Genomic DNA, 21,928 nt, shown 5'->3' with positions numbered 1-21,928 from the left:
GAAGTACCTATGGGGGCAGTAGGGGAAAAGTGTACGACCCTCATCTGAGAAAGTTTTTCAAAGTAAGATTCCATTCCTCTTCAGAAGCACCCTTTGGTAGGAAGGTGCAACTGAGTTATTTACCACATGCTTTGTATCAGTGAAATCTCCCTTGCTGCCTATTAGTTCATTATAATAATTGAAACTCTTCTTATCCTTTCCCCACTACTTCAGTAAATTCACTGCTTGATACTTCCCATTAGAGATGAATGAGGAGATAGGCAGGACAACAGAATGAGAAATTTCTTACCTGTTCATTTTCTTTCTGTTAATATCTTCTCATTCAACCCACCCTGGTAATCTGGTAAATAACCAGAATATAAATTGATATTTTTCTCTAAAGGGAGAATTAGACATATAATTGTTTTGGGATTAATTAATACATTGTCAAGTTGTTGTCTTAATACTAATAATCAGTTACTGGAGAGCTTCTACAGCTTTGGAAGAACTCCTCTGGAGGCCTGAGATGAAGGGCAGTGCCTAGTCCTGGAGTGTCCAACAACAACATTTGACAGCCTCCAAATTCCATAGGTGAGGGGGATTAGCCGTTAGTGATGAATGCAAAGAGAAGCTGCTACCTGAAAATTATCAGATAAGAAATTTCTAATTCTTTTATGTACACTATGTGTTTGACCCTGACCTTTTGAATTCACATTAATCATTTTATGCTACTGGCTGACCAACTAGATTTCTTAAGACTTCTCACACACCTCTGGTAGAGCAGTAGTTAAAGTAAATCAAAACAAGAGGTGGGACTCAAAATTGTGGTAGTTATTGTGATGGGGGTCTCAGTAATGTGTAATACTGGAATGCAACAAGGGGAAGTGGATGGGTATGAAGAGAACAAATGTCAGGAAAGTATTCCTTGCCTCCAAGAGGTCCGAAACATCCAAGCCAAAGCACATGTTTATGACGATAGCCATGCCTATCACTTAGGTTTGACCTGGAAGGAGAATCTATTTTGATGTAAATACAATAAATTAAAAAATGGAAGGTCCAGGAATTCTTAACCCTGGAAAATTTTGAAATACCTAATGCAGTTTCCTGTATTCTATAAAATTTTAAGGTAGTTTGGAAGTTATATTTTTTATGCTTGCCCTCTTCTTCTTCCCTTCCCCGCCTCTCCGAAATATTACTAAATATTTAATTGTGATTTGGTAGAGGCAAGTTATGTTCTATTAAATATATATTTAAAAAATGCACTAAAGCCATCAAAATCAGTGGGGCCCCAACATCTCAAACAGCAGCGCATTAGCACCCATAAGAATCCTGGTATCCTGTGTTGTCTTTCATCTGAAATCCTGCCTCCCAAGCCCCATTTCACCGGTCACAATCCTGACATCTGAATCCAACATTAGTGCGTATTTAATTGCATTGCTTTGACACTAGACTTTATATACAAAAATTTAAATATCTTTGACCTACTAAGTCTCACATCTTTCTTTTCCTTCCTTTATGACACTACTTTTTCCAGTCTCTCTGCCTTTTTTTCTTAGTTTTCTACTTTTCCCCATGATAAAATTTCCCCCTTCCTCCATAGAAATCTCCCATTTGTCCTCTGCCTCTAGTTTTTCCATTTCCTTTTTCTGTTCTTCTCTGTTATCCTCCTTTTCTGGAGTAACAGCAGGGGAAAGAAAGCCAACAGTTCCATTTTGTTGCTCCTATGATCTGTTCTTTCTGGACTGTAGTTGGTAGGATGGGAGACGTTTCTCCTCTCATCTGTGCCCCTTCTTCTGTTGGAGCTAGTGACAAGGATGTCTTCCCTGGAGATCATCTTCTTCTGTCAGGTGCTGCTGCTACTTTACCTGCTGGCAGGAATTCTGGGAGGCCAAGAAACTCCACAGCCAGACTATTCCTACTGCTCTCACTTCAGATTCTCTCTCGGGTCATCACTTTACCAACCACTGAGATCGTGGAAGGAGAGGGATCTTCACTCTCCCAAGCCAGAATGAGTGAGAGGAGGAGTATTCCTCCCATGCCTACTCATTAGCCCATGTGTTAAATGGTAGGTATTACATGAACACATCTCATAGATACATGGAGCTGCCATACCTTCAAGCATCGTTCATATATTAATTAAATGGATTCAGAATGTTCACTGTGTTATAACATGTTTTTTTACAAGAACTTTCTTGTATTTAAAGCTCAGCCTGCATATTGTATAATATGTAATCTTTTGATGTACTTATTGTCAACAGCTTTTATCGTTTTGTTCTGGAGCCAGAACTGACCTCTGGGGCCAATAACCTCTTTCCTTCTGGACCTGTGGCAAAGTTCCTAGAGATGCCAGAAACACTACTTTTGACTCTAAACATGATCATTCCTGAAAGCTGGTTGGTTGAAGCAGTAAACAGTTCTTATGATCTCGATAACATTCATTTACAGGATGTAAGTAGTAATTTCTGAACACCTCTGAAAACTATAGTTGGATCATATAAGCAGAAACCAGTAATAATTTTGCATAAATGCTTAATATTTCAGTGAATTATTTTGTTAATCTTCCTCCCTTTTAAATCCCATCTTCTCCCATCAAAACCTCTCCGCAGCCTTCTTTTCTTTATAAAATAAACAAAACGCTAAGAATTAAGCAATAAATTATACAAAAATAGCAAAATTATTAGTGTATAATTGCAGTACAGTTTTATATGTTTTATATGTTGAAACAATAGTATATTTATGAAAGTGCACATCTTCTTGAGTTAGGCTTGAAACAGTGAAGTAGGCATTCCATATGTTAGCCTTTCCTTTCCTTTTTTGAGTATTTAATTTTAGCTTCATCATCTGACAATAACTGGGTTTTGAATTTTCCAATCTATTCACAATCTTCCATGTTTTGTTCTTTGTTCTCATTATTATGTACTATTGCAGGGTTTGAGTTTTATCAGTTTCACAAATGGATTATAAGATATTTTCATATATCCGACATTAACAGAGACTGTTTAATTCACACTCTCTCTCCTACCAACTTTCCAGTTGCACTGTTCCATGAAATCACTGCTTTAATCTCTGTAGAGTTTAATCTGTAGAGTTTAGTAGTGCACATGCATAATATTTAATTTGTTTCTCATTTCCTTTTAACTTGGCTTCAAACTTGAGGTGTTGAGTATGCATTTGTAAACATATCGGGAAGAGTAACATCTACTACAGTTTATATTGTCCAGCAGTATTCACCACAAATTTTTTTCAAAATAAACTGTAGATTCTTCTTCAAGTGATGTCCCTGTGGGTGCTCCACTTTAGGTGTTCGTGCACCCCTGCACTTGTAATTAGAGATGTGTGGTATCAGTGCCCAGTTGGGTTGCACATGTGCGGTCCCGTCTCGCGCCGCTTCAGGTGGCTTATCTGGTGCTGTGTGACCAGCACTCCCCACCCCCCCGGCCCCTTTCCTTCTCTACTGCCTTTGGCTACGAGTTGGAACATTTAGCTGCTCCTCAGAGCTTACTTAGCATAGAATAACTCCAGTTCTAGTTTTATTAATAGTCAACCCTTTTTGTTTGTCCGTGTCCTTAAAAAAAAATTGTTTTTTCTTGAGTAGAAATAGGTTTTTATTGAACTGTGGGGGGACAAAATTCTCTCCGCAAAGGCATGCCTGGTTCCCTGGGCTTCAAACACTGCCTCGCCTGTAGGATGTCAATACCAGTGTCAGACAGAGACTCTCAGTATGTCCGCTGCCTAGGCGAGACACACGTTTGTCAAAAGTGTCCGCACTGTCATAAGTTAAAAGCCAGGACCAGGAAAGCCAGGGGCTTACAACTGAAATAACTCTTAATGGAGAAGTCCCTCAGGCCAGTGTCTGAGCAAGAAGCAAAGACCCCCTCGGGACAGAAGTCACCTATGGCAGCCTCTGATAGAGGCTCTTTTTCTAAGGCTCAGACAGCAGACCATCCAGCTGTAAAGGTGGCGAAAAAGCATCCTGTGGCTTCACCGACTTGGGAAACAGCCAGGAAAAGATGTTCCCCCTACTCGCATTCTCAGTCAGTACTAACCACACCATCAGCCTCTACAACTGAGGTAGCAGCACACTTCGGTACCCTGAGAGCTAAGGATTCTAAACGAGCCAGCTCTGACGCAGGCAGTAAGGGGAAAATGAAACCCCATGCCTTGGCACTGCCAGAGCTGACCAGACACCCGGCACCCAGCAGCTCCTTGCAACTGCAAGAAGGCTGCCACCTACTAGCGATATACTGCAACTGTCGCACACTCCTGTACCAATATCGACCTCACAATCAGCGGCACCAACTGCTATTACCTCAGTGGTACTGGCAATAGTGAGTCAATTTTTGCTACAAAAGGTTTTGGCTGTCTCCTCAATGCCTAAATCACCTGTCTTTGGCACTGACATCACCTCGGCTTGATCAGTTCCGAGTCACCTTTCCACTCCACCTCGCTCAGCTCCCCCTCTTCAAGTAACGAGGATGATAATGATGACAGGGAGATTTATTCCTCCACCTCTCTTCTCCCATTGACAATCTGGCTGGGCATTCCCCATCACACATAGGTTATCATACTGAGGCCAAAGAACCCCAATGGTACAGGTATCTCTGGATAACATGGATAACTCCGCCACAGTGGCTGTATTGGACCCCAGGGATGACACATCCCTCTTACCACTGTAAACCTCCCAGCCCACTCAGGGAGAGCACAATCAATCACCATTGCTGTCAGTACTGGGACTGTCTGTCTCCTGAGGATGTACCTGCAGAATAGAAAGAACCTTCTGACCAGGAAGTTGGACCTACCATCCACTTCTCTTCATCTTCTACTGATGACACCATCATGCCCCTTCTCCTAATGTTGGGGACAACTTTAAACAATTTTAAGACCTCTATAGGAGGGTCACAAGTTCCTTGGACATCTCCCTAGAAGAACTCCAAGAAGCACAACACAAGCTTCTCCACTGCAGACATTGACTTTATCTGAAATCGCCCTACCCATGAATGATGCCATCATGGAACCTGTTAGGTTGATTTGGCAGACCCCTGAAATGATTCCATCAAATTGTCAGAGGTCTGACAGAAAATACTACGTGCCATCAAAGGGCATAGACTTCTGTCATTAATATAAAGGGAAGAGTCACCACCTTTCTGTATACAGTGCTATAAAATCCCTCCTGGCCAGAGGCAAAATCCTTTCACCTGTAAAGGGTTAAGAAGCTAAGGTAACCTCGCTGGCACTTGACCCAAAATGACCAATGAGGGGACAAGATACTTTCACATCTGGAGAGGGGGAAGAGTTTTTTGTCTGTCTGTGTGATACCTTTGCTAGGAACAGATCAAGGATGCAAGCCCTTCAACTCCTGTAAAGTTAGTAAGTAATCCAGCTAGAAAATGCATTAGGTTTTTCTTTGTTTTGGCTTGTAAATTCGCTGTGCTGGAGGAAATGTGTATTCCTGTTTTTGTGACTTTTTGTAACTAAAGGTTTTGCATAGAGGGATTCTCTATGTTTTGAATCTGACTGCCTGTAAGATTATCTTCCATTCTGATCTTATAGAGTAGTTCTCTTATCTTTTTTTTTTTTGTTCTTCTAATAAAGTTCTGATTTTTAAGAATTTGATTGCGTTTTTTGGGTCTTAAAAATCCAAAGGGTTTGTGCTCATCTTTTTTATTCTCAAGCCTCCCCAGGAAAGGGGGTGTAAGGGCTTGGGGGGATATTTTGGGGAAATAGGAACTAAAGGTGGTCCTTTCCCTGTTCTTTGTCTAAAACACTTGGTGGTGGCAGCATTTTACCTAATCCAAGGGCTAGGACTTTGTGCCTTGGGGAAGTTTTAACCTAAACTGATAGAAATAAGCTTAGGGGGTCTTTCATGTGGGTCCCCACATCTGTACCGTAGAGTTCAGAGTGGGGAAGGAACCCTGGCAACTTCCTCTTTTCCCACTCCACACCGAATTCTTTAGTTGTGGATGCGGTCCACAAATAGGGCAGACAACCATTCTCCGAAAATACATCATATGACAAGGACTGGAAGAGGCTTGACCTCTTTGGCCATATAAGGCTTATTCTTTTGTGACGCTCCATCTTCAAATCGCCATCTATGAAGCACTACTTGCAAAATACGACCACATGAATTATGTAAAGTTAGCAGATTTTATTGAATTTCTCCCAGAGGAAAAAAATGAACTGTTCAGATCACCTCACCTCTGAGGGACAACTGATTGCCAGACATGGGAGCATGCTCTACAGCTACTGCAATAGTAATGAGGAGAGCTTCTTGGTTGTATCTCTCTGGCATTCTCAGAAAGGTGTAATCGACTGTTCAAGATCTTCTGTTTGACGGATCTAAACTCTTTGTGGCCAAAACTGATGAATCTCTACTCACTCTCAAGGACAACACTGAAGGCCCTGGGTATTTATACCCCTAGGAACAAGAGAAGACAGCAAATATTACAACCCACAAAGGTTCTGATCTACACCATATACACAACCAAATAGGCAGTATGAACCTCAGGGACATAAATATAGGCCTTCAAGGAGATGACAGCCTCCACTTCAAGCTGCCATGTCCCACCAACCATCCTCCAGACAGCAAGTTTGATGTATTGGTCGAGGGCCCAAGAACGCCACATCTTTCAGCGCTGGAACCCATTTCCATCTCTCAGACATTTTCAGACCGTCTTATCCCATTTTACCCAATTGGGCACTCCACCACAAAAGACAGATGGGTATTGGAGATAATCAAAATAGGATATCCATTTACTTTCATCCCCTCTACCTACTCTCCCTCCCCGTCCATCTTCAGGGGACCCTTCTCACAAACATCTACTGTGACAAGAGGTAGCCCATCTCATGAATCTAGGAGCAGTAGAACTGGTACTCACAAAATACAGAGTGAAGGGGTTCTACTCACTTTCCCATGCAGAAAAAAACAGGAGGATGGAGACCCATTCTCGATCTCCAGCATCAAAGCGAGTTCGTAAAAGCACAATACTTCAAGATAGTCACACTAACCACCGTAATCCCAGCACTAGAAAGGGGGAACTGGTTCTCAGCCTGCAGCCTCCAAGGTGCATATTTTCATATAACCATCCGTCCTTCACATTGGCGATTTCTCTGATAAGCAGTAGAACAGGGCCATTTGCAATATAAAGGCCTACCTTTTGGCCTAACCACTGCTCCTCGAGTTTTTTCGAAGGTCCTTGCCGCTGTGCTGCCTGCCTACGCAGAAAAGGAATTATGATATTTCTGTACTTAAACAATTGTCTGCTGAAAGCACTGACACAGCAAGCGGCGCTAGAGTCCACAGAACAGACGCTTGCACTCTTTAGGAGGTTAGGCCTCCAAATAAATGCACAAAAATCTACATGGACACCAGTACAAATCTACACGGACACCAGTACAAAAAATAGAGTTCATTGGAGCCTACCTCAATTCTCCTGAGGCGACGGCCTCTCTTCCATGACGATTCCTCGCCTTAACCAATCTGATTTCCATGGTATGAATCAGTTCACAAGTCACCGCCAGGATGTTCCTGCAACTACTAGGCTCTATGGCCTCCACAAAGTATGTCATCAGGCATGGAAGACTCCATATGTGGCGCCTACAAGCCTGACTCCTCTCAGCTTACGTCCCACAAGCGCTTTGCAATATCAGTCACGCTAAAAGACTCCCTGCTCTGGTGGACACAACCAGACAACATCTGTGAAGGCGTATGAGACAATGGCAATGGTGCATCAGATGCAATATCCACCTTACAGCACAATACCTACCTGGCTGCCAGAACACCACAGCAAATATATAAAGCAGGAATTTCTCCCAGGATTCCGAGTAGGAATTGGACACACACATGCTCCGAAACGTTTTCAAGCATTGGGGATTCCCAATGATAGACCTCCTCTCAATGGCACAAAACACCAAATGTCCACAGTTCTGCTCCAGGGCAAGACTTGGTCACCACTCTCTGGGCAACGCCTCCCTTGTGAAGTAGAGCGCTCCTCTCCTGTATGTGTTTCCCGTCCACCCCTCTCTTGGATGGTGATCTACAAGATCAGACAGGACAACCCCAGGGTAATTCTAGCCCCCATGTAGCCTCACCAAGCCTGGTATCTTTACCTTCTCAAGCTTTTGGTATGCCCACCACGTATGCTATCGCTTCTGCCTCATCTTCTGTCCCAGGACGCTGGTCACATTCTTCATCCATGTCTGCAAAGACTTCATCTCAAAGCATGGCTACTCCATGGCTCAAGGGATCTGAAATAACATGTTCAAATGAAGTAAAAAAACATTTTGCTACATAGCCACAGAACAACCACCCATTCCATCTACCTGCGCAAATGGAAACAATTTGATGCAGAGAGCCAACAAAAACAAATCGCAGCAATCTCAGCCCCTTTACTCCTAATACTGGACTACTTATTACGACTTAAAAAATCAGGCCTTTTCATGGGCTTGATTAGGGAGCATCTCTCCACTATCATAGCATTTCACCACAAAGTAGACAAATTACCCATATTCACTCACCAAAAGTTTCTTCCAAGCCCTCAACAGCCTCTACCCTGAGTGAGAAACCCTACACCATCATGGGACCCCAACCTAGTCCTTTGAATCCTCACCAGCCCTCCATTTGAATCCAGAGCAACATGTTCTTTATTGCATCTTTCTATGAAAGTAGCATTCCGTGTGGTGTTTACATCTGCCAGACAGGTGGGAGAATTGGGCATGCTCATGGCAGACCCATCATACACAGTCTTTTTCAAAGATAAATTTCAGAGTAACAGCTGTGTTAGTCTGTATTCGCAAAAAGAAAAGGAGTACTTGTGGCACCTTAGAGACTAACCAATTTATTTGAGCATGAGCTTTCGTGAGCTACAGCTCACTTCATCGGATGCATACCGTGGAAACTGCAGCAGACTTTATATACACACAGAGAATATGAAACAATACCTCCTCCCACCCCACTGTCCTGCTGGTAATAGCTTATCTAAAGTGATCATCAGGTTGGGCCATTTCCAGCATAAATCCAGGTTTTCTCACCCTCCACCCCCCCACACACACAAATTCACTCTCTTGCTGGTAATAGCCCATCCAAAGTGACAACTCTCTACACAATGTGCATGATAATCAAGTTGGGCCATTTCCTGCACATTTTCTAGGGAAGTAAGAAATTCTTTGAGTAGTGCCCTTATGGCTGCTCCACTGTAGGTGTACGTGTGTCCCTGCGCTTCTGATCGGAGATCTCTGGTAGCACTGTCCGTTCGTCCCACATGTGTTCTCCCCTCCTCGTGCTCTGCCTTGAGACTAATTAGCACTGCATGGGCAAACCACCTTCAGTACTTTCTCAACCACCTCTGCTAGAGATGGAGCAATTAGCAATCCATTCACGGATACTTGACTCTTTAGAAATTCCTTCTTAACTAGTTTGTGTTTTTCTTCTCAGTCTCAGATTTTTTCTGTTTTGTCTCTTCCCTCTGTAAAAAAAAAAAAAATACGTTTTTGCTTTACCCTTATTTTTCCCCTATACAGTAAGGGGCATGTCCAGTTCACCCAGGTTTAAGTGGTGCTTCTCCAGCAACGAGTCCATTCCGGTAACGGACAGGCATTCACACTGTGTCCATTACCTCAGGGAGGGCCACATTCCACAGAAATGTACTTTCTGTCAGCATCTAAAACCAGATCCCAGAAACACCAGGAACTGAAACTAAAGCTGCTCCTCATGGAGGGAGCTCTTCAGTCTGCGACTGACCTGCACCCAGAATCTCTCAGGCAACGTGTGTCTTTCCGCAGCCTTCCGCTCCAAGGCCAGTGATCCAAGGAATAAATACTCGAACTCCCCACATAAAGCTTCCAAAAAGAGATCTTTGAGCCCTCATAGTGAGCCCAGAATCAGACAGAGGAGGTCCCCAGCACATTTTGTCTCATTGGTACCAATAGCACCAAAGGCATCTGTCAAGGTTCCTTCCCCACTCTGAACTCTAGGGTACAGATGTGGGGATCTGCATGAAAGACCCTCTAAGCTTATTCTTACCAGCTTAGGTTAAAACTTCCCCAAGGCACAGATTTCTTTCTTGCCTTGGGAACCAGCTTAAGTTAGAAACCTGGTACACTGCCACCACCAAGTGATTTAAACAAAGAACAGAGAAAGAGACCACTTGGAGACGTCTTCCCCCAAAATATCCCCCCAAGCCCTACCCCCGCTTTCCTGGGGAAGGCTTGCTAATAATATCCTCAACAATTGGTACAGGTGAACACAGACCCAAACTCTTGGATTTTAAGAACAATGAAAAATCAATCAGGTTCTTAAAAGAAGAATTTTATTTAAAGAAAAGGTAAAAGAATCACCTCTGTAAAATCTGGATGGTAAATACTTAACAGGGTAATCAGATTCAAAACATAGAGTATCTCTCTAGGCAAAACCTTAAGTTACAAAAAGACACAAAAACAGGAACACACATTCCCTCCAACACAGCGAATTTCACAAGCCCAAAAAACCAAAAGAAGAGCTAACTCATTTTCTAGCTAGATTACTTACTAACTTTACAGAAGTTGGAAGGCTTGCATCCTTGATCTGTTCCCGGCAAAGGTATCGCACTGACAGACAAAACCTTTTGTCCCCCCCTCCAGATTTGAAAGTTTCTTGTCCTCTCATTGGTCATTTTGGGTCAGATGCCAGCGAGGTTACCTTAGCTTCTTACCCTTCACAGGTGAAATTATCTTGCCTCTGGCCAGGAGGGATTTTATAGCACTGTATACAGAAAGTTGGTTACCCTTCCCTTTATATTTATGACAGCATCTAAGTACAGTACCCACAGATCATGTGGGTCCAGTGCAACAGATACTGCTGGTACACCTAAGGACGCTATGGGCACAGGCATCAAAGCAGTGGTACCACCCGTCAGGGACAGGATTGGAGACTGTGCCGCCTCCTGGAAGACAGCATCAGTACAGATGCCCTCGGTACCAATGACTGTAGGGCAACCGTCATCAGATTGCTTAGTGCCACCGTCACCAGCTAGCTCGGTACCGCCAGCTAAATATTGGTAACCACTGACAGTACCAATTACTGTGACACTGGGCACTGGTGGAATTTAAATTCTCTGAGGTACCAGAGTCTCTTCTAATCGGCACTGGGCACATCTTGTGCCCAGAAATCACCACCGGCATTGAGCAGTGCACCTCCGGTCTCCGTATTGGCTCCACCATTTTCCAGTGGAGAGTTGGATAGTGAAAAGGAGGAGAGCCTCTCCCATCACTCTTACTGTGCTTCCTACCACAACCAACCCAGATCTATCCTTGGTCTGGACCTCAACCCTCATGGTATGACCAACTATGATCTCAGCAAGGCATTCTCCTATACCATTCTCCCTCTCTAGAGCTTCAGAACCTCCTGAGGAGACTAGAGGAGGAGGTTACACCACATACTAATGTGCCATACTATACCTTGGGGGTGCACCCCGTAACCCCCATATTTATCATTTGTATATAATTGTGATAATGCATACAAAGCATGCATTGTAAGGAATCATGGGAAAGGCTATGATCTGCTTAAACCCACTGTTCCATGTATATATAATGGAATATATATGGAATATAATGCATATGAAGTTATGAGAATTGTGTTATATGGTTGTCACTAAATATGCTGTGGATTTGGGAAGCACCCAGATACTAGCTCTCCAGAGACAATGACGAGGGAAGTAACCAATGTCCAGGTGGGTGCTGAACAGACATCACCAGCCATTGTCCAGCAATGAGAGCTACAATGCAATGAGTCACTTGCACAAGGCCACACCAGGGGAATTGCTCATATTTGCCTGGTGACTCAGCAATGCCCATCAGAGATGCCTGGACTTGTGTTCTCCGAACACATGGACTAAGGGTATAAAACAGAATACAGTGGCCCCATATTTGGCCTTTTCTCCTCCCCTCAACCTATGCTCCAAGCAACAAGGACACTCGGAAGACTGGAGACTCCAACAGAGGAGACTGGCCCAGGTTTCAAGGGTGAAACCTGTGTAATATGAACTGCAGTATCCAGTGGGATGAGAAAAACTGCTTAATTTAGATGTTGCCCAGTCTAATAAGGTGGAAAGTTTAGACGGTGCTTATATTTTATTTTGGAAGCCACTCTGACTTTTTGCCTATCACTGATAACCACTTAAAATCTGTTTTGTTGTCAGTAAACTTGTTTTACTGTTTATCTTTACCAGTGAGTTTGCCTGAAGTGTTTGTCTTCATCTGACAGCCTGACTGTTGAAAGGGAACTGTTAACTACGCTTAGCTTATCTTCCAAAGTGATAGGGATTCAGCTCTCTTCTAGGACAGCTTCCATCCTGAAAGCCTCCATCTGGACCAAATTCAGTCTTTGGTGTCAAAAGCACAAAGAAAACCCAAGAGATCCTTGGAATCCAGTTATGCTGGACTTCCTTCAAGAAGGAGTGGATAAGAGAGTTCAGCCAAGCATGCCAGGTGTCAACCCTCAGTAGTATACTGTTTGGAGGATTCTTGGGCTCCCTAGCTGAGAATTGTCATGTAACCAGGTTCTTCAGAGCCATTAGACTGGCCAGATTACTGGTGAGATCAATCTTCCACGGGCTCTGAAAGCCCTAACTATGCATCCCTTTGAATCTCTAGTATCTCTACCACCGTTTTACCTCTCCATCGAAACCTGTTTCTGGTCACCATCCCATCCACCAAACAAGTTTGAGAAGTGGCAGCCTTGTCTACACAGAAACCTTACTATGTGTTCCATGATGACAAGGGGGTTCTAAGAACTTCTGAAACATTCTTGTCAAAGACAAATTCTGCTTTCTGTGCCTTGCAGGAAGTTGTCCTCCCTTCATTCTGTCCAAAGCCACAGAAACCAACTGAGAAGCTATGCACACCTGGGACATCAGATGAGCACTAAAACTTGTTATCAGGCATACAGGATTCACAAGGTGATCAAGCTCTCTGTTTCCTTTCAGCCAAGGTGTCAGGGCCTTAGAGTGTCCAATCTATTCTTGGCCAGATGGATCAGACTGTGTATCATTGAGAGACACAAGACATCCAGCGTGCCTATTCCACAAGGAGTCAAGGCATATTCCACAAGATCCACGTCAACATCTTGGGCTGAAAGAGCATAAGCTTCTACTTCACGGATCTTCAGAGAAGCGACATGGTCGTTGGTTAACAGATATGATGAAATGGACTTTCTGCTTTCCACACAGGCCTCCTTTAGTATGAGACTGCTGCAGGCGGTTGTCCAATTATAACCTTGCTGGTTGAGCAATTCTGAAAAAGGTTGGTTTTTTTCCTTCCTCCTCTTATTGGACGTTCTCCTGTCCCTCCTTACTCCTATCCAATGCTTGCTACTTCCCATACCTGGAAGAATTGTGGGAGATTCTGGGATACAGAATGGAACTTTTCTTACCTGATCATTTCCTTTCTCCTAGCAGTGTCTCCCACAGTTCTACCCCCTCCAGATGGTTCTCCATCTGAGAGTCAACATTTTATTTGGATAATTACCACATAAGCAAGGATGGACTTATTGTACATAATTAATTGGTTGGCATTGTTACTAATTATTTTCTACAAGTTTTTGCACAGCTTTGGAATGAATCATCCAGCAGCCAGCCAGAGCAGGGTTTATGGCTAGCACAGGATGTGCTACAACTTTGAACTGCCTATCAAAATTGCAGTCAGCAAGGGAATAGGTAGCAGAATTGTGGAGGATGCTGCTAGCAGAAAAGGAATTATTGGGTAAGAAATTTTCCATTACAAAAAATAAAATAAAGATGGTTAGATGATAGGATAAACAATGTCAAAAATTGAACTCAACATGGGATGTTATGATTTTCAAGAGATAAGAAGTCAGTTCAGTTAATTCACGGTCTTAACAAAAGTTTATTACACAGGCAAACTTTTATCCTAGTTCTGTACTAGGCTGGGCCAGTGATTTTGGTACCAGTCTAGAACTATAGAAGCTTAAATATAGATCCTCATTTATATCTGATCACACTTAAATACCAATTAAATTATATGACTATTTATGTCACTTTTTAAACTAAACAGGTCTGAGGTAGAATTTTAAAATTTAGACAAGTTATTTAATTATCAAAGGATATCAACTCTGTTCAGATTAGCTTGTTCAGGTGATACTCATTGCCAAGCTTTGCCACATGCACAGAACTGTTACACATTAAATCCACAGTATAATTTGCACGTAATAATGCTGAAGTTATTCTAATTTCTCTGGAATTTCACCAGTGCCATAAGCTTTTATGCTACTTTAACCAAAGGTTCAGATAGTGATAAAATCTTACAAGCCAATTCAAAGTTTCATCCTCTTTTTGCCTAAGAAGCCATTAGTTCTCTTGACCACAAAATCTGTCTGATTTTTAAGCTGAATTCTTTGAAACTCTCAGGTTTTCTTGGAGTAACTTTTACTGTAAAGAAGCAGTTTCCTGCTACAACAGTACTAAGTTTAGTTCAGGTAATGAATTTCCCAAACCTCAATGCTCTCATTTACTTACTGATTTAGTGTAATGTCTAGACAACTAAGAGTACACCTATGCAGCAAATGCCACCCCAGTACAAGCCCACTGGAGACTCTGGATTCCTACTTGAAGTTGCTGGCCCACACTGAAGTCAATGCCACCATGTCTTCACAGCCATTGTTAGCTGCACTATTTAGATTAAAGTTAATGCAGGTATGCCTACCCTGCATTACAATCACACCTTTATTTGCTGTGTAGGCATTCCCTGTGACTAAACTTGTTACTAAAACACATCATACATTTTAGTCCAGGGTTCTTAAAGTCCTGTCCCGCGGACCATCTGTGGCCCGAGAACTTCCCCACTACGGCCTGTGGAGGGGAGACGCGGGCAGACACGGCACCAGCAATGTTTGTTGCAGGCACTGCTCCCCGCAGTTCCCATTGTCTGGGGGAGAGGGACAGAGATATCATCATTAGTTGCTGGGCAGAGTCAGCCATGGAGGCAGCATCACTTTTTCCCACAATGAATATAAACAAGTCAAAATACTGAACACAACTACCTGATGCCCACCTTGCTGCAATCCTGCAGGTTTCAACTGCTCAGTCACTGAGGCCAAACATCAACAAACTGACAGAACTGAAGCGCTGCCAGGTGTCTGGCAAACACTAAAAACTCTCTGGCAGGCAAAGAATTGTATAAAGTTGTATGACAGTTTTATTATTCCTAAGAAATTTGAAATAAAAAATACAATATAAACGTTTTCTTTTCTGAACACCATCTTCAGTGACGTTATTGGTCCGCTGGGAGGATTTGAGGACTGGCACTGGCCCTAAGGTAAATTGAGTTTGAGACGCCTGTTTTAGTCATTTGGAGGGGTTTAACTCAGGTACGTACTTTCTGAGAAGTATTTAGCTTAACAAAACCAAGTCATATATTGGATAAACAACATATCAATTTTTAAATTAAAAAGAGTCTTTGCATAAAGTCTCTGCACACTCCTTAATTGTTTTGTTTTTGTTTAATAGTTCATCAAGCAGCAATTTAGTCATTTGAGTTGCTAGGCCCATCACCAATAGCATACAACATTTAACAAAATACTACAAAACTGCTGTACATACCTCTGTGCCAGTACTTGATTATTGCCTACACCTCAGTGATATAAGGTTAGTAGGATCGGTTCATATGTAAAACTCTGTGTGTAACTGCCAGTGATACAATTAATCAGGTTTTATGGTCTTAAAACATTTTGTTCGGTTCACCTTAAAGATTTACACTTCACATTGGATTCTCCATGTACCATTTGAATGTATCAACTTCTTTAATACAAAATAAATACCTTGTGTATAATACCTTTGCTAAAGATTATTTATATATTGATCACATTTCTATTTAAAATGGCTATTTGCAGTATTTTGTGGTCAGGATGTACCATAGAACCTCAGGAACTGAGGTTGTTTGTAACTCTGAAATGTTCATAACTCTGAACAAAACATTATGGCTGTTCTTTCAAAAATTTATGACTGAACATTGATTTAATACAGCTTTGAAACTTTACTATGCAGAAGAAAAGTGCTACTTTCCCTTTATTTTTTAGTAGTTTGCATTTAACACAATACTGAACTGGGGTATTTGCTTTGTGTGTGTGTGTGTGTGTGTGTGGTCGCTGCTGCTGCCTGATTGTGTGCTTCCAGTTCCAAATGAGGTATGTGGTTGACTGGCCAGTTTGTAACTCTGGTGTTCGTAATTCTGAGGTTCTACTGTCTAGGCCAGGGGTAGGTCACTTTTAGAAGTGGTGTGCTGAGTCTTCATTTATTCACTTTTTAATTTAAGGTTTTGCGTGCCAATAATACATTTTAACATTCTTTAAAAGATCTCTCTCTATAAGTCTGTATATTATATAACTAAACTATTGTCGTATGTAAACAAGGTTTTCAAAATGTTTAAGAAGCTTCATTTAAAATTAAATTTAAAATGCTGATCTTACACCGCCAGCCCACTGCCGGCCTGGGGTTCCGTTCACCTAGGCCGGCAGCGGGCTGAGCAGGGCCTGCGGCTGGGATCCCGGCTGGTAAGGGGCCGGCCACCAGAACCCCAGACCAGCAGCGGGCAGAGCGGCTCAGCCTGCTGCCGGTCTGGGGTTCCGTCTGCCCACTCCTGCCAGCCAAGGTCCCGGCTTCCAGCCCTGCTCAGCCCGCTGCTGGTCTGGGGTCCCAGCCCTATCCACAAAGAGTAGGTACCTATCTTCTCTCTGGTTCTAGCCATTCTCTTCCTCTCTCTGCACTGACATAAGAGTGGGAGTGCGCTGAGAACAGGGCTGGGGGTGAAGGAGCAGGCTGGGGGTTGGGGTGCAAGGTCTGGCCAGGAGCTAGCATGAGGGAGGGGGCTCAGGGTTGGAGCAGGAGGTTTGGGTGTGGAGCACTTACCTAGGCAGGTCCCATTTGGTATGAGGGGTGCAGGTGGGAGTGTGGCAGGGGGTGGGGTTGTGCAGGAGCTCCCGTTTGGTGCTCAGGGTGGGGGTGGGGATGTGGGGAGTGCAAGAGTCAGGGCATGGGGTGTGGGGGGTACAGGAGTCAGGGCAGGGGGCTGGGTATGTGTAGGGGGTGCCGGAGTCAGGGCTGGGGTGTGTGGGGGGTGAGGGTAGAGGGCTGGGTGTGTGTGAGGGGGATGCAGAGGTGAGGGCAGAGGGCTGCAGGTGTGTGAGGGTCAGGGCTGGGGGTGTGGGCTGAGGTTGTGGGGGTGCTCCCTGCCCTGAGTGGCTCACAGCAGGGGGCTGGAGGGGATATGCCAATTCCACACCCTTCCCCAAGGTCCCCGGAGCAGAGAGCATGCTGTGGCTTTGCTTTTCCCTCTCCCCCTCCATAGCAAGGGCCATCGGCTGATCAGCCGCAGGGAGGGAGAGAAGGAGGGGCAGGAACCCAGCACGCTGGGGGAAGAGGCAGGGGGAGCGGGAAGCTTGGCTGCCCTGCAAGGAGAGAGCGGTGGGCGGGGGGCGGAGAAGAGCGGGCCTGGCTGGGCAGGATTTTTAATGGCACGCTGCTGTCGGCCGGGGTCAGCAGCGTGCCATTAAAAATGGGCTCGCGTGCCATAGTTTGCCGACCGCTGGTCTAGGCAATGAAATTTCCTCAAACTGAAGGGGCCTATTACAGAATGCCTTTCTTAAATCTTAACTGATACCTTTTTTAAAAAATGTATCTAGTAAAATTGTACCTTAGAATACTACATCAAATAGTATAGATTCATCTGCTATATGTCAGTTACTATTATATAGTCATAAAACACACAAAATAAAGGGAAGGTAAAAGAGGTTGTTACGATTATTTTTTCTTTATATTACCCTAGTGTCTAAGATCCTTAGTCATGGACCAGGACCTCATTATGCTATGTCCGGGGCAGGCAAACTTTTTGGCCTGAGGGCCGCATTGGGTTTCGGAAATTATATGGAGGGCCGGTTACGGGAGGCGGTCATGGCCTGGCCCCCACCTCCTATTCCCCCCCCCCCCGGACTCCTGCCCCATCCAACCCCCCCTGTTCTCTGACGGCCCCCCTGGGACCCCTGCCCCATCCAATCACCCCTTCTCCCTGTCCCCTGACCACCCCTGGCCCTGATTGCCCCCCGCCGCCCCATCCAACCCCCCCACTTCCTGACTGCCCTCCCAGAACCCCTGCCCCCATTCAAACCCCTGTTCTTACCCTGACTCCTATCCACACCCCCTCCCTCTGACCACCACCCCAAACTTCCCTGCCCTCTATCCAACCCCCCCACTCCCTGCCCCCTTACCGCGCTGCCTGGAGCGCCAGTGGCTGGTGGTGCTACAGTTGTGCCGCCCGGCTGGAGCCAGGCCATGTCGACACCACCATGCAGCACAGAGCACTGGGTTGGGCTGGGCTCTGCAGCTGCACTGCCCCAGGAGCTCGCTGCTCCGCTGCCCAGAGCATTGTGTGCAGGGGAGAGGTGACAGCCTCCCCGGCCAGGAACTCAGGGGCCAGGCAGGAGGGTCCCGTGGGCCGGACAGGCCGTAGTTTGCCCACCTCTGTGCTATGTGCTGAATGAACAAAGAACAAAAAGATAGACTTTGCCTTGAAGAATTTACAGTTTAAGCGGATAAGATAAACACAGGGTGAGGAAAAGGGTACAACGTGCAAACAGAGAGAGCAATGTAATGGTGACAAACCTCATGTTAGTTCCTTTATCTCTCTCTCTCTGTTTAGTTTTTCATTAAGAGGAGATAAGCTAAAGTAGGGGACACTGAAGGAAAGAGCCAGGAGGAGTGATGCTGAGGTGAAGAATCTGTGAAGGAAGGAGGAATGGGAGGGTTGGAGCAAACAACCAATCATGTAAAGGCCGAGAAAGTCCAATCAAAACTGTAAAAAGATCTCCAGAGGATCAAAGGTCTCTGCATTGGCTGCTTCTGCCCTTACTGGCTGGAATTTGTGGCTGGCTCTTCTTTGCAGTTTTCTCACAGAGTGGAAGGGTGGGGGAAAATGTTACTTCACAACTTAGCAAGAATTTGTGTTAGCTGTGGTAGTTATTTAACTTGTGTGAAACACAGAAACAGTATCAGGAATTTGACATGTTTACAGACTTAGACCTAAATTATATCAAGAATCCTGATGTGTGTGTGAATATACATGGCATTATGGTTATTAATAAACTCCCTGTTTTCTGTATTATCACGACATGCCTCACTGATCAGTATAAACGAGGGCAAATGTATTGGCACCAGTAGAAACTATCCAAAGGAAAAGAAATGTAGCTGAGTCAAACTGTATCACATATTTTAAATAGATAAACAATATACTGTTAATATATAGATACCTTGAACATTTCGTTTTTCAGTTTCTCAATACTAAATTGTCAGTGCAGAAATACACAGGTTCTTATTCAATTGAAAGAGCTTTTTTCCTTGTTAGACATTCTTTTGGCTTCAGTTTAAATAATTGTTTTTAATTCTGAATTTTTACACTCGATTTCCATACGAAAATGTTGAAAATGGAGGACTAGATGGTTCTGGGAATTAATAAATGGATATGAAGCTTTTCACCTGTGAGTTATGGATGCCAATCTCATTCAGCTTGGAAATGACCAAAAGTTAGAACTATCTGATGATGGCTGTTTGGCTTATGCAACATGAGTAAGTGATGTCATCCCATTTCTTAGCAGATAGGTATCCACATCTCTAAAATCACCTTGCCAGTCAGCACTGTTGCTGACAACAGGATACAGAGACCAAAGATTGAGTGTACATGGGAAACAAAATATTTTCTCAATCCTAAAGTTGAACCCTTCATTTAGGCTTGAGGGAGCTTGACTTCAGTGATTCAGTGGTTCCAACTTTGCTTAGTACAGTGAACTGTACATTCACATGGTGAAAAGCATTGCTGTATATTATCTGTAAAATGTTTCTAAATAAAGTTTTATTTATATACACACACACTTAATACATGCTCGTGCTCTCTCTCTCACACACACACGCCCATTCCTTTTAGGTCCAACTGTCTTACCAATCTTTACTATATCTGTTTGATGAATGAATAAAGGACTTGGTCTGCATCAGCTTTCACAGTCACTAAATTCACCCAAAATGTTAAAAAGAAAGAATTAAATCCATGTAACGTATTTATACGGAAGGTATATTATGAAAAACCAAAATTTCCATCATTGTAATATGCTCCTTTGTTATGAGAAATCAAAATACCAGATGTTCTAATGATATAAAAATGTTAATTTCCACAGGTAGAAGGAATTGTTACAGCAGAGTATGAACTGGAATATCTACTACTTGAAGGACATTGCTTTGATATGACCACTGGACAACCTCCTCGGGGATTACAGTTAACTCTAGGCATGAAGAATAATTCTGTTATGTTTGACACCACTGTGATGGCCAATCTGGTTGGTATTGACTAAGGAAAAAGTTGTGGGTTTTGTTTTGTTTTTATGTTCATTCTCCTTCATGAAATTTCTTCAAGATACCCATTCTTTGAGTATTCTTTTCTAATGAGCAAAATCTGGACTGCTAAAAGTAGTTAGTATACTTCAGAGTTTTATGCTTCGATGTATATACTGAATAATATAGAGATGATGTCTATAAAGGGTGACACGCAGATCTTGCTCTCTCAGCTCATTTTCTGCTATCTTTGGACTTGGAATACTGAGGTCTCACCAGAATTAGTGTTTGTTGTTATATTTGTATTTAGGGGAAGCACAATTAGTAATTTCATGTTTGCATCTTGTTAAATACATTGTTTTGAAGTAAAATTTTCAAAAGTGCCTAAATCCCATTTTCAAAAGGACCTAAGCACTTAAGAGCCTAAGTCTCCTAGGAATCATATTTTGTCTTCTATAACCATACCAGACTTAGGCTCCTAAGTGTTTAGGTAATTTTTTTAATGGGACTTAGGCACTTTTGAAAATTTTGCCCTTTGTTCTTTAACGCTCTCATGGACAGTATGAGCCAGTGAGCATGACAACATGCTCTTACGATGTTCTTCTGAGAAATGCCCCAGAAGCAGCTCAGTTGCACAGTGACTGTTAAGAGGTGAGTCCTGGTGAGAAAGTATGTGCAGTGAAATAAGTATAGATGAAGAGCTTTTGAAAAATGTAACCCCAGGCCAGCAGAGTACAGAAAGACCAAGATATGACTGGTGTACTGAATAATGCTAGTAGGAACACTAGTTGCACAATTACTGCTATTATGTCTGTGCCTGTAGTCTAAGTTCTCAGTCCACATTAACGTAATGATGGCGTAGCATTTGAACTTTCTCAGAACAAGTGCAGAGCCACATAGTGGCATTATTGTGCACTGTTAACCACAATTTTGTGTATTTTTTTTTTTTAGTATAGACAAGGCTTATGAGTATCTGTAGGACAGATTTCTGTAAGAGAGAAAACTAGGTTGCTTACTTACTAGTAATTGTAGTTCTCTGAGTATATTGTCTTCTGACATCCAAACTCTTCTACCCTCTCTTTTTGTCTTTGGAGTGCTGGTTCTGAACAGAATTTAAAGAATGGGACCAGCATTTATCCTTTTATATATGCAGTCCTCTACAAGGTTCTCCATTGTGAACTGTTTTTTACAGTTTTGTGTTTATTTGACTTGATACTCAATCCCAGTAATGTGAATCTGTGAAAGTGATACATTCAAAGAATTCCAGTTAATGGTTAAGTAACCTGGATAGTCTTTTACGTTTCCTTAACTATTAGAAGTCTAAGGTTTAGTGGCAGCCAGCAGTGTGTCAATATTAAAATATTCTCAGACAGTGCTAGTTATTGTTTTCCTTTCTACCAAAGAGGGCTTTTGGGTGTGTGGAACCTAACTCTTTTTTAATATTTAGAAAAAAAAGTGAAGCACTTAAACATTAATTTTCTTTTTTTTTGATTGGCATGGTATGATTCACTGAAATATTTGGGACTAGATTTATATAGTAGGATTACCACCATTCAAAGTGGTTTAGGTGGATGGGCATGAGGGATCTTATG

The 21,928-nt window shown here is 43.1% G+C and overlaps 1 protein-coding gene across 3 annotated transcripts in view; it reads left to right on the top strand.

Annotated features, from left to right (window-relative positions):
* Positions 1–21,928, top strand: part of UGGT2 (UDP-glucose glycoprotein glucosyltransferase 2) — a 301,272-nt gene that overhangs the window by 207,811 nt on the left and 71,533 nt on the right. For all 3 annotated transcript variants that reach the window (XM_073348024.1, XM_073348019.1, XM_073348032.1), the window contains exons 27-28: positions 2,238–2,427; positions 20,183–20,341. In XM_073348024.1, coding sequence (XP_073204125.1) covers positions 2,238–2,427; positions 20,183–20,341 — 349 coding nt within the window. The remainder of the gene's footprint in view (positions 1–2,237; positions 2,428–20,182; positions 20,342–21,928) is intronic.

Source organism: Lepidochelys kempii, chromosome 1, assembly GCF_965140265.1.
Source record: "Lepidochelys kempii isolate rLepKem1 chromosome 1, rLepKem1.hap2, whole genome shotgun sequence".
Taxonomy (NCBI): Eukaryota; Metazoa; Chordata; order Testudines; family Cheloniidae; genus Lepidochelys; species Lepidochelys kempii.
This window is presented reverse-complemented; position numbering and strand designations above follow the sequence as displayed.